Here is a 17,174-nt window from a genome sequence, read left to right as displayed (position 1 = left end):
CAACTCATCTCTGACAATGTCTCAACAAATAATAATAGCTTTAATGAGGGGCTATTGTCTTGGATTGAATTACATTTGGGGCTCATTATTTTATGCTTTATTTTTTTTTTTATGTTGGAAATTGTCTGTTTATTTGAATAATGAAAAAAGGTGTGAAGTGAAAGTGAATGAACAATCACTACTATGACAATCTGGGTACAAATTGGATTCCAGGCACTGCAGTTTAGCCTTGCTGTTTCCTTTGTATGAAGCAATAATCAAGCGTATTTATTTTTATCTTCTCTTTTATCAGGAAACATTCATAGCTACCGGTATGTTAGGCCCTATGTTCCCACAGCCCATGTTCCCACATTTCCTTTTTCATACATTTGTATCAGATGTTTCTTGTTGTTGATGTCCCTTTCTCCCAATTTGGTAGCCAATTACACCCAACCTATTATCCAGTAGCAATTGACTACAGATGGAATGTAACCCTAACCCTAACATAGGGCCTAATTTTAAGAAAAATCTTAGAAATGTGAGAACATAGGGCTGTGGGACCCCAGCTGCAGATTGGACTTGTTTAGGTTATTGTAAGCTGTTGTTAAATGCTAATGAAAATAAGTTTTGAAAATGTTTTTTTTTTCCAGTGAAAATCTGTATCTGTCAGATTCACAACAATATCTGTTTAGATATTGATATCTAGATTTCTAGATACATCGTTTTCTTCTGCTATTGTTTTTGTTTAGCTGAGCTTAGCTGCTCACATAAATCAATTTGAACCATGTACTAAAATAATAAAAAAGCAAAGAATGATCTGTATTCAAACCGTAGGCTACCTCCAAACTAGATAGAAAAAGGATAAAGGGATTAACAGATGCAGAGGATTAGCATGAATAACTTTTTTCTGACCTTTTGCTGTGAGGATTTGTTTAACATTCATGTCAGCACTTTTAACAAACAATATTCTTACTACACTTAAAGACACTCAACAAGTGTCTTTTAACCAGATTTCATTTTTATGCTACAGGCAGTAAACATTAGCAGTTGTTTCTACTTCATCACCTTTAATTTTTAATTTCCATTTCATTTTTATTTTCTTGGCTTTCAGTGTATATCTAACATCTTGCTCACACCCAGCGATGTAACCTATTTTTCATCTTTGCAGTTCCTCCATCATGGCAGTGATCCATAATAAGATCTGCTACCCATAGACTGTTTAACCCTCTGAATATAACTTGAAATCAACATCAATATGTAAGGAGATAACATAGGGACAGGCTAATTATTGCTCACTAAAATGCTAGTTGACATTAGTAATTAAACAGCTAATGGAAGTCCAAACTGCCTGAGAGCTTCTCCTGTACTATACGGTAATTCCTCTACTATGAGACAGGAAGTCTCGTGGTTATGACACAATCGTTAGCCTATTTTTACAAAAACGTCTGGTACGGAGCCATAACGTGAGGTACAAGGTAATGGAGCCTTTTATACATTGTCGTGTTTCTTTAGAAATAAACAATGGACAAATAGAGTCTTTAAATGCTTCAGATGTAAAGTTATTCACTGTCAAAGTGACGTCAAAATGAATGGCAGTCAATGGGATGCTAACGGCGGGTGATGGCTTGATAGCATCAAAATGGCGCCATAGGAGGTACGCTTTGTGGATGCTCGCTTACCCCCTTTGACCATGTGAATGCTGGCAGTCAGAAAAACAACGTAATCACAGGGGCGGTCCCTGATATTCCCAGGTGGCATAAACGCACCTTATGGCCACGCCAAGACCCGCCCTTCAATAGCAGCTCGATTGGTTGGGGTCAGGCATTGACCCGAATGAAAGTTAGGATAGCCGATTGGTCAGGGGACAGGACCTACCTTGCGTAAGCATGGACGCCTGGCAATAGAGCTTAACAGTCCCACCCCTCCTCTGAGAGACCTTGGGTTCCGGAAGTAAAGTACCCATTCATTTCTCCCATTGACGTCTGGAAAAATCCGTATATAAAGAGTTTTAGACCATGCCTTAGGCTAACCAGACGGTACGTGACTCATAAGCATACAACGTATCATTTAGAGTGAAAAAACGAACAGAAAATCCAAAAAAAGTCAAAGGTACAAGACTGTGTACATATTTTCATTATTGAGCGAAGGAACTACTCATCCCATAAACCACCGCACACAACTGAATAAAGGAAACTACGTTAGTTTAGCTAACAGCTAATTCGGCTAACCGCTAGCAGAGACAGCATGTAATAACTTTAAAAGACCCTCAAAATAAAACCTAAAAATAACCCTTAAAATATATAACAGCTGTTACGTCAGCTGTAGCCTACTTTTCCCAGTGTTTAGTTTGAGTTAACGTTATTTTAGACTGAATCAAGCTGTCAGCTAGCGGTTAGCCGAATTAGTCTTCTGGTAGCTGTGCCAAGAGAAATCTCAATCATTCCCAATCTAGCAGAGACGGAGAGCGTAGGTATATGTAAGGAGATAACATAGACACAGGCTAATTATTGATCACTAAAATGATAGTTAACATTAGTAATTACACTTAAACAGCTAATGTGAGATGAAACTGCCCGTACGCTTCTCCTGTACTGTACGGTAATTTCTATACTGTGCGACAGTAATGGAGCCATAACGTGAGCTACAAGGTAATGGAGCCTTTTATACATTGTCGTGTTTCTTTAGAAATAAACAACGGACAAATAGAGTCTTAAAACGCATCAGATGTCAAGTTATTCGCTGTCAAAGTGACGTCAAAATGTGGTGATGGCTTGTTAGCATCAAAATGGGATGTGGGATTGTTCAGGATTGTGGGTAATGAAGTACTTATCCAAGACATCGCGAATAAAAGACATTTTTCTCAAAACAAGGTTAGTGCCCCATTATTTTTGGCGTCTATATGAGCATATACAATCGCTTAGTCATGTAGTAGCTGGTTTTAAGTCTACCATCGACGGTTACCATTTTATGGCTTATACTCCAATTGTCAATGGAGAATTTGCATTGTATTTTCACTTCCGGAACCCGCTGTGGGCGGGACTTTTGAGCTTTATAGTAGTTGTCGGTACACGATCTGTGCTGCCTGCTAGAGCCGCCCTGCGCATGCGCAGATGATAATCCTGTTGTACGAGGATTTATGACACTGCATGATCTGTTCCATGCTTCCATTCATAGTTGTAGCGATCTAATCCAAGGGGGTAAGCTTCTCCTCACAACGCGTAGATCCTATGGCTCCATTTTGATGCTAACAAGCACTCACCCCCCGTTAGCATTCCATTGACTGCCATTCATTTTGACGTCACTTTGACAGCGACTAACTTTACATCTGAAGCATTTAAAGACTTTATTTGTCCATTGTTTATTTCTAAAGAAACACGACAATGTATAAAAGGCTCCATTACCCTGTATCTCACGTTATGGCTCCGTAGCAGACGTTTTTATAAAAATAGGCTAACGATTGTGTCATAACCACGGGACTTACTGTCTCATAGTAGAGGAGTTACCGTATAGGTGAGGACAGGAGAAGCTCTCAGGCAGTTTGGACTCACATTAGCTGTTTAAGTTTAATTACTAATGTTAACTATCATTTTAGTGATCAATAATGAGCCTGTGTCTATGTTATCTCCTTACATATACCTACGCTCTCCGTCACATCTACGTCTTCAAGCTCAGTTGGAGGCTGCTCAGTAACGCTCAGCCATCACCGGGAAAGAGCTTCTAATGTCCTTCACTGGTCTCCGTCCAGAGACACGGGATCTGTTGGTCCATTCTATATACAGTCTATGGGTCTGCCATTAGCCTCCACCGGAAAGCTAACGTTAGTTTAGCTAACAGCTAATTTGGCTAACTGCTAGCTGAGACAGCATGTAAAAGACCCTCAAACCTGAAAATAACCGTTAAAATATATTGCCCGACGCGCAGGGTGTCCATAAAAAAGTGTTATATTTCCTGGTTGAACAGCATGTTTCCTCGGAACTGGATGTAAGTGAAGATAAGATAAGAGAACGGCTTTGAGTTATGTTTTCTCTCTTTTAGTGGCCGTGTCTGTTAACTTATAATAATAATAATAATAATAAATATGGCAATAAAATGGCAGAGCGCTTGCGCACACAACAAAGTGTTCAACGCACCCCCGTTTCAGTAAAAAAAAAAACATGTTGCTATGTTTTTTTGCAGCTGAACGTGGCCCTGGTGTAAAATAATAAGCTACATTAAAAGAAAAAAAAAACGTGAATGTGTTATTTCCAACACTGAGTGTAGTCCTTCAGTGCCTTGTCCTCTGAACATCACAGGATGGCGCTAACACACAAGGGGCATGAAGTAAGTTACATTGCGCCTCTCAACGATCATCTCACATCCTATTCACTAAGTACACATGGCAGATAATGTGTTCCTCAAAGTCTTGATATTGATTTGGGGACAATGACATGGTTGGGTAGCTATGCTTGTCTTGTTAAACATACTGTCAGATTATATTGTCAACCTTACACAATGTTATTGACTTTGAATGCTAGCATAGCCTTAGCTTTCTGGCTCGTAATGTTCTGTACAGTTGATCTTTTACCGCCGCTCGCTAAATAAATACTTCCAGGTCATGATTAAAATATATATACTTGTCATCTTAATTTTTCCCTCTCTCATCCCCGACCACCACCGAGACATTTGTTTCTGTGTGAATCCACCCAGTAAGTTTGAATGATGCGCCCACAGCGCTTGACAATGGGGGGGAGGGGAGATGACTAGAGCAGCGAAAAAGTACAATTAAACTTAATCTATGCTTCTCATAGTACTGTAGTCTATATGAAGTGATTATTATGTCATCACAAAGTGTTAAATATCACCATTTGTTGAATAAATGCTTTCAAATGGCCTTTTTTAACATCAATACCCGGCAATGACCGCTTGCAGCAGTTTTCTTTAATAAAGGGTCAATAAAGTTAATGTTTATTACAGCAATTGAATATTTTAACACTTTGAATTCTAATTCTTTAACAGATTAAACAATTTGCTCCGTTGATACGCTCTGTATGGAACATCGATCGTTGTGCCTTTGGACATCGTGTTGAAGGCAGAGGCGTTACTTTTCCCCAAAACTATTGGTCCAAAAGACATCAGTCAAAGTGTAAACCAATACATGGATATTCCCCTGGAGAACGAGCACCCATACTTGCTTGTTTAGCTTTCAACAACAGAGTAGTACTTGCTGAGGTGCACTGAAAGGCGAAAAGTGTACGGAACACCGTTAGTCTACGTTAGCTGTCTGAGCCGAAGGGTTCTATGAGCTGAGGAGTTGCTAAGCATGGAAAGTCGTATCTAAGGTCTGTTCTATTTACTGGAGCAGTGAACAACATTTGCATTGCATAAGAACCTTATGGTATGGAGATGGACCTTACCTAGTAACGTTGCCGTCATGAGTCAGGTAGTCTCGCATTGCCAGACCCTCCTCCACAGCGCTGCAAAGGAGGATCTGGCTAGTCCACACAGCATTCTGGGATGGTAGAACACATGCTCTGGTTTATTGGCATTTCTTTAAACCAATCACTATAGTCATAGGCAGTGCTAAGTGCAGGACAGAGGTATGGTGCCGCTGCAAAATAGTCTCTGGAAGGAACTTGTTTTGGTGGAACGTGTACGTTCAAAGGTTGTTTTAGTCGTGTAACAGAAAACTCAGATTGGACAGATAGTCTAGCTAGCTGTCTGGATTTACCCTGCAGAGATCTGAGGAGCAGTTAACCATAGTCCTCACAAATCCACCAGAGGTTAGAACGCCAACACAAAGAAAGAGGAAGGTGACGGACATTCAGACAAAAAGAAGGACATCCGGCAGAATTTCCAGCAGCACCGGAGCAATCCCGGAAGTGGAACGTCATAGATATAGACTCAGGTGTTTATTCACAATGAGACCAACATGTTGAATTGCTATCAGATTCATGTAAAGAGGTACATGTCTAGAAAGGGAATTTAGAGTGTTCATAGAGATATCTGTGTGCAGGAAAGAGCAGCCAGCACAGCAGAGTGTGACACCAAGAATACCTAGTCCAAAAAAGCAGCACTATGATATATCTGGTGATCACCTTCACTTTATTCCTCATTCTAGTGTGTGTGTGTGTGTGTGTGTGTGTGTGTGTGTGTGTGTGTGCGCGTGTGTGTGTGTTGAGAGTTAGGCCATTGGCTTGTTTCAACAGACTGTAAAAAAAGTGGCCAATTATATGGCCTTGTTTGGTCAGGAGAGCTCTTGAAGAATTTAAGTGTCTGCCCATCCAGCAGTGTGTGTGTGTGTGTGTGTGTGTGTGTGTGTGTGTGTGTGTGTGTGTGTGTAAGTGACTCAATAAGTGTGACAAAATCTAGTGACATCACATGTTAAATGAATATGGCTTCAAAACACACTGTTGTCATTTTTAATAAACTGCCTACATATAAACATATAATCAATAAGAGCTATGCCCTCTTAGAGGGCATTCACACCAAAATCAACTCTACATTGAAACAGCACAGGAGGCTGTGTTGGCAAGACATGAATTAAGATCCAGGAAGTCCACTTTGAGCAACAGATTCATGAGCCAGATGGCGAACTTTTACCTTTCGTCATGGTGATCGTGAGGTAAACAGTTCTCCCTTCACATTACAAATAATCCACCAAGAATGTGCATGAATATATTTTTGATGCATATATTTTAACATTTTTGGCAGAATGTTTGTTTCATCAAACACAAAACTTTAGAATCCGTCTTGTTTGCATCAGTTTGTCAGACCTGCCTGGTGTGGCTGTATGGTTGCACTGAGGCTCTTCACAGCTCTGTCTCGGTTCAAATATCCACTGCAAGTATCTCAGGAGCAGAGTGCAGGCCTAATGCTCGCTGGGCCTCAGCAGCTACAGTGCATTTCTGTCATTGATAAGTTTTTCTGACATTTTTTCTTCCCTGACAAGCATAATGAATACACTTTAGCATGTTTGAGAGTGATTTAAGATCGCTATGGTTACATATACTTTGTTGAACTTCTTAATCAAACTATCTGACAGGTCTGAGGCCAGTCACTGCAGACTCTCAACACCCTCCCTTTCCTGAATATGAGCTTCTGCCATCAGGGAGAAGATTAAAACAAACAGACCTAAGTTATCGTTTATCCCAACCTCCATCAAGCTGCTGAACTCCAACAGTAAATCTTAGCACAATGGAGCAAAAGTGCAATAAATACACCAGCACTTTTTGCACTTCGCACTTTAATTATTACAGTTACTATTTAAGCTGTCGTATTGTCTGCACAGTCATATGTGTCCTTCTTTTATGTCCTAAGATGCTTCGTTGATCTTATGTTTATGTTGATTTCATGTTGAATTTAGAATGTTTTTTTCTGTTACATGTTTGTGTCTTAAAGCAACAGATTGTAGCACTATGCCCAAGACAAATTTCCCTTCGGGGACAATAGAGCGAACGGCTAGAGCGAGCTTCTACCATTGAAGTCTATGATAGTTTCTGTACAGTTGCTGGTTACGGACACTTCCGGAACCAGAGCCGTTAAAAAAGTGGGCGGTCACTGTTGAGCTCCATTAAGTGTATTCTATCTATTTTTGTCACGTCCCCTAGAACCCACCTCATAAGAAATCTTACAGTTGCCTCTGTCATGTAACAGCTCAGATCTGAGAGGTTGTCAAAGGTGGAGTCCAGTCCCACACAGTGAACAGCCTGAGCCACAGCAGAGAGATGCATGCTGCATGAGCAGAGCTGAGCTCCCCAGCAGGATATCATATTGGATACTGGGAACCAGAGTGGACTGGTAAGTGCATTGCATTACAGTAACTCAGCATTTGGCTTTTGCTTTCTTGAATTCTTCAATATAGAAGTGCTGCAGGAGCACACATGGTCATACAGACAGACACTAAGGGTCTTTAACTAAAAATAATTCAGGACTTTAGCATCCATAATTAATTCCGAAAAAACATGAAAGGAATTAACCTCTTAAACTCGTTTTTCATCTTTTCATATATCCCTTTAAAAGTGTCTAAATTACAAAAACCCACTGATGATAGCATCAAATATATATATATATATATATATATTGTTTAGTATATCTGCTATTTGTGAAGCATTTCATGATGCTTATACACAAAGAAAAATAGTAGTAAATATAGTTTCAGTTAATGATTAGCGTATTTATTCCGAATGAATCTTATGCGATTTTGAAACATTGTGAATTTGTTTTCCAGGCCAGAAAAGCGTAAGTGACCACAACGGTGCAACTGGGCTCTAAATATTTAGTAAGAAATATTTTTCTTTGGGCCGTCTCAGTGGTTAGATTGAATAGTTTAAACTGTGATTTGTCAGTCTATAGTATGTTAAGCTGATATCCCATTAGAACTTCTATCTCTATTGTGAAGTTAGAAGAAGAGCTTTGCTAAAGCAACCGGCCGCATTAATGTGTACTTGACAGTGAAACAGGAACCTGTTCCTATTTAAATCTTTTTGTTTGACGGCTGATTTCTTCTCTTCTTATTCAACTGCTCAGAGGATCTTTTTCTCTTTCTGCCCTTTCAATTCAGTCAGTCTGGTTGAATCATTGTACGGAGTTTTGTTCTCCATAATACCAAACAAAATAACCTAAAAGAAAGAAAAGAGTCTTCTCAGCCATCCATCTGATTGTTGATAAAAATCTGGGACACAATACATTTCTTTTACAGTATACAGTATTTGCAATTGCAGAATAGTACTCTATAGTATATAAGCTACCAATGGGTTTCTCAGGTGTTTATATTAAAGATGCCGACGGGCACAATGTCTCGCTGATATTTTTTTCAGCGAGATTGTGTGGATTACAGTGAAATGCCGTTGGCTTCCCATAATCTTCACATACAGCTACCAGATGTCATAGATCTGCTGCATCACCGCTAAATGTGAGAGACAGGATAGAATAATTTAGTGATCTTAGTGTTATCAAGTGAACTGGTTTGTGTTACAGTAGGATACTCAAAATAAGATGTAAGACACATGGATTAAGTTGTTTAGTATTGAGTTATTGAGTTATTGAGTATGATATATATATATATATATATATATATATATATATATATATATATATATATATATATATATATATATATATATGCAGGTATGATAAATGGAGAGAAGCTAATACAGGAGAAATATGATCTCTTGTCTTAGTTCTTGTCAGAACACGCGCTGCAGCATTCTGGATCAGCTGAGGAGTTTTAAGGGACTTATTTGAGCAACCTGATAGTAAGGAATTACAGTAGTCCAGCCTGGAAGTAACAAATGCATGGACTAGTTTTTCAGCATCGTTTTGAGACAGGATGTGCCTAATTTTGGCAATGTTACGAAGGTGAAAAAAGGCTGTTCTAGAGGTTTGTTTTAAGTGGGCGTTAAAGGATATATCCTGATCAAAAATAACTCCTAGATTTCTGACAGTAGTGCTGGAGGTCAGGGCAATACCATCCAGAGTAGCTATATCTTTAGGTAATGAGGTTCGGAGGTGTTTAGGGCCCAGCACAATAACTTCAGTTTTGTCTGAGTTTAACATCAGAAAATTGTAAGTCATCCATGATTTTATATCTTTAATGCATGCTTTAAGTTTAGCTAACTGACTGGTTTCGTCTGGCTTGATTGATAGGTATAATTGGGTGTCATCCGCATAACAGTGAAAGTTAATTGAGTGTTTCCTAATAATTCATGAAGTCTCTTTTTTAATATTGAACACTTATGGGTTCCATATTGTTTAATGTGTGTACATTTATTCGCGTAGGAATGTAGGCCTTCAGAAAACCTTTCTCTTCTCCAACATTATACATCAGTGCTGAAGGCACGGATTGAAGACATTTTTCGAGGAAATATGATGGTTCTGGCTTTAATTAGTACAGCCTGTATTAGTAATGTCATCTATTCTTTACAGGCTATGCTAATCTATGCCAGAATCAGCAATGCAATGGAAGTTGAGGACTGAACTGGAAACAATAAGCATGTTTAGATCATTTTCATCATGAAAGAAAATGGAGCTACAAAGGTCTGCAGCAATAAACCCGCCGCAGTGTGAAGTTGATCGGAACAGATGTGTACGTTCACACAAACGAACACACCGCTCTCCAAATATAGTGGTGGGATACGGAACAGACAGCATTATTCAGACGGACTGAGGAGATGCCAGTGTGGACAGTGGGACTCAAGGATACAAGGAAGAGCCTCTACTTGGTGCTGATGATGCTGTGATTAGTGGCAATTGGTGACTGTGCAAGAAACTAAATAAAACAGAAAAAGAACAGATTGAAAACTTAAGAGATAAAAGATTGATATTGTAACTGATACAGTAGTCTATATCCACGACATTCCACTACCTGGATTGCTCCGTTGTCGACGGATTTTTATTTATTTTTTCCGGCCGGATGTCTGTTACCGTCCTCTTTCTTTGTGTTGGCGTTCTAAACTCTGGTGGATTTCTGAGGACTATGGTTAACTGCTCCTCAGATCTCTGCAGGGTAAATCCAGAGGCTCCTTCCTGAGGCTATTTTCCAGCGGCACCGTGGCTCTGTCCGGTGTTGAGCGCCTCCCAAGACCATTGTGATTGGTTTAATGAAATGGCAATAAAGCAGAGCACGTTTTTCTCCCATCCAGGAATGCTGTGTGGACTAGCCAGACTACGGATACAGTAAATGTTAAATCCATGCTCCAAATGTGAAATGTTCTAAAAGTTTAGGAAGATACAAATGTGTAAAAACTTTATTGGCGTTCATTTGGGCTGGTGTGAAAGCTGACAAACAAACCTTGGTGCTGACTTAACAAGTGGACTTGGTTCATATGTGGTGTGAAAGGAGAGCAGATGAACCCCATAATTGTGTGACAAAAGCTAAACTACTATAAAATTCATCTGATCACAGTCTCACCTTTGTTTCAATTGTCTGTGTTACAATAGTAATAATTTACTGGATGGCCTTTAGTGAAAGCTATTCAGTGAACTATATGATTTTGCATTTTGGATTTTTTACTATAGGCTACATTTTCATGATTTTTTAAATCTTGGTTATTTACCATTGCCATTTACCTTGTAACAACTGAGCACGGTGTCGTTTTAGTCAGTAGTACATTCACCAATTCAGTGACATTTGTTGTGGAATGAATGAGAAGCGAGAAAGAAAAACCTGAATCCTCACCGTAGCTACATAGCTACATGTGCAATTTGTGTTGTGCAGTGACAATAAAGCTGAACCTACCGTGAATAAAAAGTATGGATTTCATTATTATTTGTCTGCTAGATTGTCTATTGTGTTTCCCTGCCTTAGTATTCAAGCCTTTTTCCACTGCTTGTTTTTCAGTCTGCCTTTTTGGACCCTTTGGCTGTCTCTAAGACCCAGCTCTGATTTGTTTGCATAGACTGCATACAAATTTGCCCCAGTCCTTGTATTTCTGCTTGTTGATGACACCAGCTATGCATGTGTGTTTTGGTCTGTATTCCCTGCACACGTGCCATGTCAAAGGTGTCAATAAATTACTTAGTTGTCTCATTTTTTTTAGAAGTATTAATTAATTTTAATTAACATTAATCTGCCACTGTCTTTGGACTACCTTTTATTTTATCAATTGTTTTTTTTTTTTTTTATATCAGCACTCATTATTTGTTTTGCCTCAGATTTGTTCCATTAAAGTTTCATTCCCTAAGAGAGAGATTAGGCCTTGATGCTGACGCTGACTTGATGCATTGTCCTCTGTTAGTGTCATAGAGTTAGACAGCCTTGATGCACACACTATTATATACATGCTTGTTTTTTGCTGTCTTTTTATCTTTCTTGCAGACTGACCTTATTTTTTACAGCCCATGAGACAGACACCTTGATAGTCGCTCTCACTAGTTCTTAAATATCCCTTCCTCTGGTACCAAGGAGGCAAATGTGTGAAGATAGACAACCTACAGTAGGTGGGGTTTCTGTGGCAAGGATTGGCGGACTGGTTCTTACTTCTAAGTTTGTGGTATAACCACATTTTTCATGAGAACGAGTGTGACAAGGTGGCATGTCACAGTATTTTGAACATTAAACATCCATTTGATGAACAGCAAAAATAAATCAACTTAGCACAAAAAGTAAGGCAATTTGTGTTTGGTAGATTATTTCTCTGTGGTAACAATGCTTTTTGGCAATACATCTTATACTGTTGGAAAGCCTGTTTAATTCCCTTTCAAATGGTGCCCCATCTGTAAGGAACATGCATTTGTTGATGAGCAGCAGCGCTGAGTATGTGGATTGCACCCATGAAAAATTTGTCAAATCTTCTCTGCCAATGCCAAACAGCTTATTCTGCCATTGACTCGTTTGGTGGATTGGATGATTCTGCCTACGGCAGTTGGATCGTAGGGTCAAAGTGTGGAGAAGACGCGGAAATGAAATGAATACATTGTTAAATTGCCAATATGTCTTGTTTCTTCAAACTTCAATCATCCAATCCACCAAACACCAAACGAGTCAATGGCAGAATAAGCTGTTTAGCATTGGCAGAGAAGATTTGGCAAATTTTTCATGGGCGCAACCCATATACTCAGCGCTGCTCCTCATCCCACAAATGCATTTTCCTTACAAATTGGGCACCATCTGAAAGGGAACTAAACAGGCTTTCCAACGGTATAAGATGTATTGCCAAAAAGCATTGTTACCATAGAGAAACAATCTACCAAACACAAATGTCCTTACTTTTTGTGCTAAGTTTATTTGTTATTCCTAGACAACAGGATGATTAATAAAGATGGTTGTAGCTTGGTGCTAATAACTGTATCAAAACCTGCACTGGCTGCCATTAATAAGCACTCAGCATACAGTATATATCCCTGTGGCTACAGCACCGTTTGCTCTGAATTAACACGATCTGCCTAGTGATAGTAATGTGGTCTCTTCAAAACTGTGGTCAGCACTGATTAAAATAGTTTACTTTACTTTTGAATGAAATAACTCTTCACCCGAAATCTTTTTTTTTAAATTAGAAAGAATTAAGTTAAGCATTATCTTTCATTTATCCATTTGAAATTCTATTCTATTTCTATTTTTTCTTAAAGATGTCCATTGGTCATCATGAACCTGAACTCCAGCTCTGATGGTTTCCACTTCCTTACCAACAGTTCTCCTGGTATGAGAGATCAGCCTGATACTACCATCATAGGTGAGCTGTCCATCTTACACTGCATTACAGCACTTTGTATCTAGTACTTTTTAATAGCTAAGGCATGCAAATATTGTGGTTATATATGAGTTTTGTGCATATTTTTTAAATCATATTTTTAAAAGCATTCAAAATGATATGTTGTAAGAATACATAAATGAAACAGAATTGACTATAAATAAATAAAAAGGTAAATGAAATGAATAAGAAATAATCTAAAATGGATATGAAAAGACCTCTATGATTTAGGTCAAAGGTTGCTGAGATAATGCAGATGTAAACGCTTGATAAAAGGTTTTAAACTTCTGTAGGCAATTATTTCTGATTCTCGGGGACAGTAATTGTAGATTATCCAAATCAGCCTTTTACAAATTCCATAACACGACATGTGAGGTGGTGCCTTGAATTGTGGCTTAATAAAAAAATATGTTTCTCCAGGTGGCTCTTACCAGGAGTTGGCCATATTATCTGACAATGTTGGTGGGTGGAAGCAGCATAATGTCAGTCATGTCTCATGGCAAGGAGGAAACTTCACTGATTCACCAGTCAACAGGACATTACTGCTGCCAGCAGAGGAATTTGACCCTTTAGGAGGACATACTATCTTACAGGTAACAATCAGCTGTGATTTTACTAAAACATAACATAAACATTTTTTTCTGATTTTATCAGTTAAGGTTAGTGGGTTGGTGTTTTGGTCACACTGTAATATTGAATAAGTCAAAATAACAAACCATTAATCATCTTTTTTTTCAAGTTTTAGACGTGTAAATGTTAGTATTCGATATCTCATATTGCTTACTGCTACAGTGTTTGACACCTAGATGGGCAGACATAAGATGTGTACACTGCAGGTTTGCAGCACTCAAGAACAAAACAGGCAGAGTAGTTTTGTGGCCTCACTGTGAATTCCATGGCTTCAGTAGCAAGACATTTTAACCGCCAGACAAACTGTGCTGTGCTCTTCACATGACTGCTCCAAAAGCTCCAGGGAATTAATGGCTCATTTGAACCGGGGGTTTATAGTTGGTGTTCCAAGAAAAACTTTGCATTTATGGAAAGCTATGAGACTTGTCTAAATTAATTAATGACTTGAGTCTTTCTGTGATATACAAGTACTTCCATAAGTCTGCTTACAGTTTAGTCTACCATTCATCCATTTTTATTAAAGCAAGCTAATGTCTAATAAGAGAAAGATAAAAATCATCAAAAGCTGACTGTAGATTTGCAATAGCTAGATTAACAGATGTATGTATGGTATATACAACAGCATAATCTGCATACAAATGTAGTGTGAGCAGCAGAAATGACTTAGATATATGATTTGTATAAACGATAATTGAAGATGACCCAGTATAGAACCTTGTAGGATGCCTATAGCAACTTTAACAGCACTTGATTTGAAACTACTTCTACTAGTTCTTCCTAACAGGTAGTCAATGAAATCATTGATTGTGATAATAAACCTAAAAAGGACAGCTTTAAAAAATAATAGTGCAGCAGTCGCTATACCACAATCAGTAAGATTATCTTAAACTGTGTAATGCACCACCCTCTTTGATTTTTTCTCTTCTTACCTCTTCATCTTCAGGTCATCTTAATTGTCTTCCTCACTGGATCGCTTTCTCTTCTCACTGTTGTTGGCAACATCCTAGTGTTGGTGTCATTCAAAATCAATAAGGCACTGAAGACAGTGAACAACTACTACCTGCTAAGCCTAGCATTTGCTGACCTTACAATTGGCACACTTTCAATGAACCTGTATACCACCTACCTCATAATGGACCAGTGGGCTCTGGGGCCAGTGATCTGTGACTTGTGGCTTGCAATAGACTATGTGGCCAGTAACGCCTCAGTCATGAACCTGCTTGTTATCAGCTTTGACAGGTAACAGTACATGATTCATTACATTTTATGTTGATAAAACTAAAACTAAACTAAAATGAAGCTCATAGCCACCATCATTTATTGTTGGTACTACCCTAATAAAAAAGCTATATGATGACTGTAAGAAGGGGTTATTCTGATTGCTTCGCAGAGGTTATTTTCTGATGAACAGTGTTGTGATTTTGAATGGGTCAGAGTATTCGAATAATAAAAAGCATATATTTACATGTGGTATCATAATGGTATAATGTTGTGAGCCATGGAAAGCAGGACATATTTAAAGTCCCTAGTGTGGAATTTAAGTATTTCTGACTCTGGTGACTCTTACTGATATACTATCAAGAGAGACAATGTGGTGGAACGTAATGCACAGCAAAAATGCCGTCACTCTGTATGTGTACAGTTGCCTACTTTCATTCTGTGTTCTCTTAGGTATTTCTCTGTTACCAGACCTTTGACATACCGGGCCAAGCGTACAACAAAGCGAGCAATGACCATGATTGGATTGGCCTGGTCCATCTCTTTCATTCTCTGGGCCCCAGCCATCCTGTTCTGGCAGTACATTGTGGGTGAGCGGACAGTCCAGCCCAATGAGTGCTACATCCAGTTCCTGTCCGAGCCCATCATTACATTCTGCACTGCTATAGCTGCGTTCTACTTGCCAGTAACTATTATGGCATTCCTGTTTTGGAAGATCTATCAGGAGACAGAGCAGCGTGTTAAAGATATGGAAGGTCTCAAGGGATCTGGGTCAGGTAACCGCCCAAGCCAGGCTCAGAATCAAGGAAGTGGTAGTGGAAAAGCTGGTGGAGAATGTGCATCTAAGAGCCAGAAGGATTCGTCAGCCATGCAGCGCCAAATGAGCTCTCAAAGCTGCAGCAGCTATGAACTAAATCAGCTGGCTTCAGAGAAGAAAAACAAGGACAATGTCAGCATACAAGGAGGAACGGGAAGCAGAGGGAGGTGTGGCGCATTCTGCTTCCAGTTTTCATCACTGCTGCCAGGTCGCCATGCATCCAAGAGGTCGGTCAACACCACGACAACTACAGTGGGTGAAGCAGAGCAGAGCAGCTGTGACAGCTTTAACAACAATGAAGTTGGAGCCTCTGGGGACCAGTCAGGTTCAGAGGATGAAGCTGACGGAGCAGACCCATCAAAATCTCCAACAGGTTGGACATAACAGTACTAAGTGATCTTGTTTGCATGATGTATATAAAAATAATACAAATATACAAATTGCCTTATCTATCTATCTATCTATCTATCTATCTATCTATCTATCTATCTATCTATCTAGATGGTAAAAAATCTAGAAAGGTGAAAAACAACAAAGATAAAGGATCATCATCTTCCAAAAGTCGAAAAGGTTCACAATCAAACCCTGTCACCTCATCACCCGCCGACCAATCACCTGCAGCCATCACCATAAAGGACGCAGCGATGGCCAAACGTTTTGCCTCTAAGGCCAAGACAGAGATCAGCAAGCGTAAGAATGAAAAAAAGGCAAATGAAAAGAAGGCAGCACGGACACTCAGTGCCATCCTCTTCGTCTTCATCATGACGTGGCTACCATACAATATCATGGTGTTGGTCAACACTTTCTGTCAGGACTGTATTCCCGAAACTCTTTGGGCACTGGGCTACTGGTTGTGTTATGTTAACAGCACAATCAACCCAATGTGCTATGCCCTGTGTAACAAGACCTTCCGGACAACTTTCAGGGATATCTTGATGTGCCAGTGGGATCAAAAGAAGAACAATCCTCATTTTCAACAGAGGAAGGCTGTGGCTTTCAAGAAAAAAGACCCAATGTAGAATATAGTGGCAAATTATTGATAGATATGTCTTTTAAAGATTTATTTCCTTATCTATATTCAGATTTGGAATGCCATATACAAGCCTTCTATTTCAGGGAAAAGATGCTGAACAGAATTTGGCAAACCAAAACTAATTCTGCAGGATTTCTTTTCAAGCTAACAGTGGGGGCAAAGGCTGGTCCATTAGTCTGACCAAATTTGGACTATTCATGGTCCAGAGTATAGAGGTCGATCCGAACAACTGTGATATAGCTGTGATATAATCACAACATACCACAGCCATGAGCTGTTTCTTATATAAAACACTAGGTATGGCAATATAAAAGTCATACAGTAGTCACAT

General features: G+C 39.2%; 1 protein-coding gene across 1 annotated transcript; it reads left to right on the top strand.

The window, feature by feature from the left end:
- Positions 1-13,039: 13,039 nt before the first annotated feature.
- Positions 13,040-16,829, top strand: chrm3b (cholinergic receptor, muscarinic 3b). Its single transcript, XM_078278797.1, has 6 exons — positions 13,040-13,127; positions 13,566-13,738; positions 14,719-15,014; positions 15,447-15,802; positions 15,860-16,183; positions 16,432-16,829. The coding sequence occupies exons 1-6, from the start codon at positions 13,040-13,042 to the stop codon at positions 16,827-16,829; spliced, it is 1,635 nt and encodes a 544-aa protein (XP_078134923.1).
- The last annotated feature ends 345 nt before the right edge of the window (positions 16,830-17,174 follow it).

This window comes from Sander vitreus, chromosome 21, assembly GCF_031162955.1.
Source record: "Sander vitreus isolate 19-12246 chromosome 21, sanVit1, whole genome shotgun sequence".
Classification (NCBI taxonomy): domain Eukaryota; kingdom Metazoa; phylum Chordata; class Actinopteri; order Perciformes; family Percidae; genus Sander; species Sander vitreus.
The sequence above is the reverse complement of the archived record's forward strand: the minus strand, read 5'-3'. Positions and strand labels throughout refer to the sequence as shown.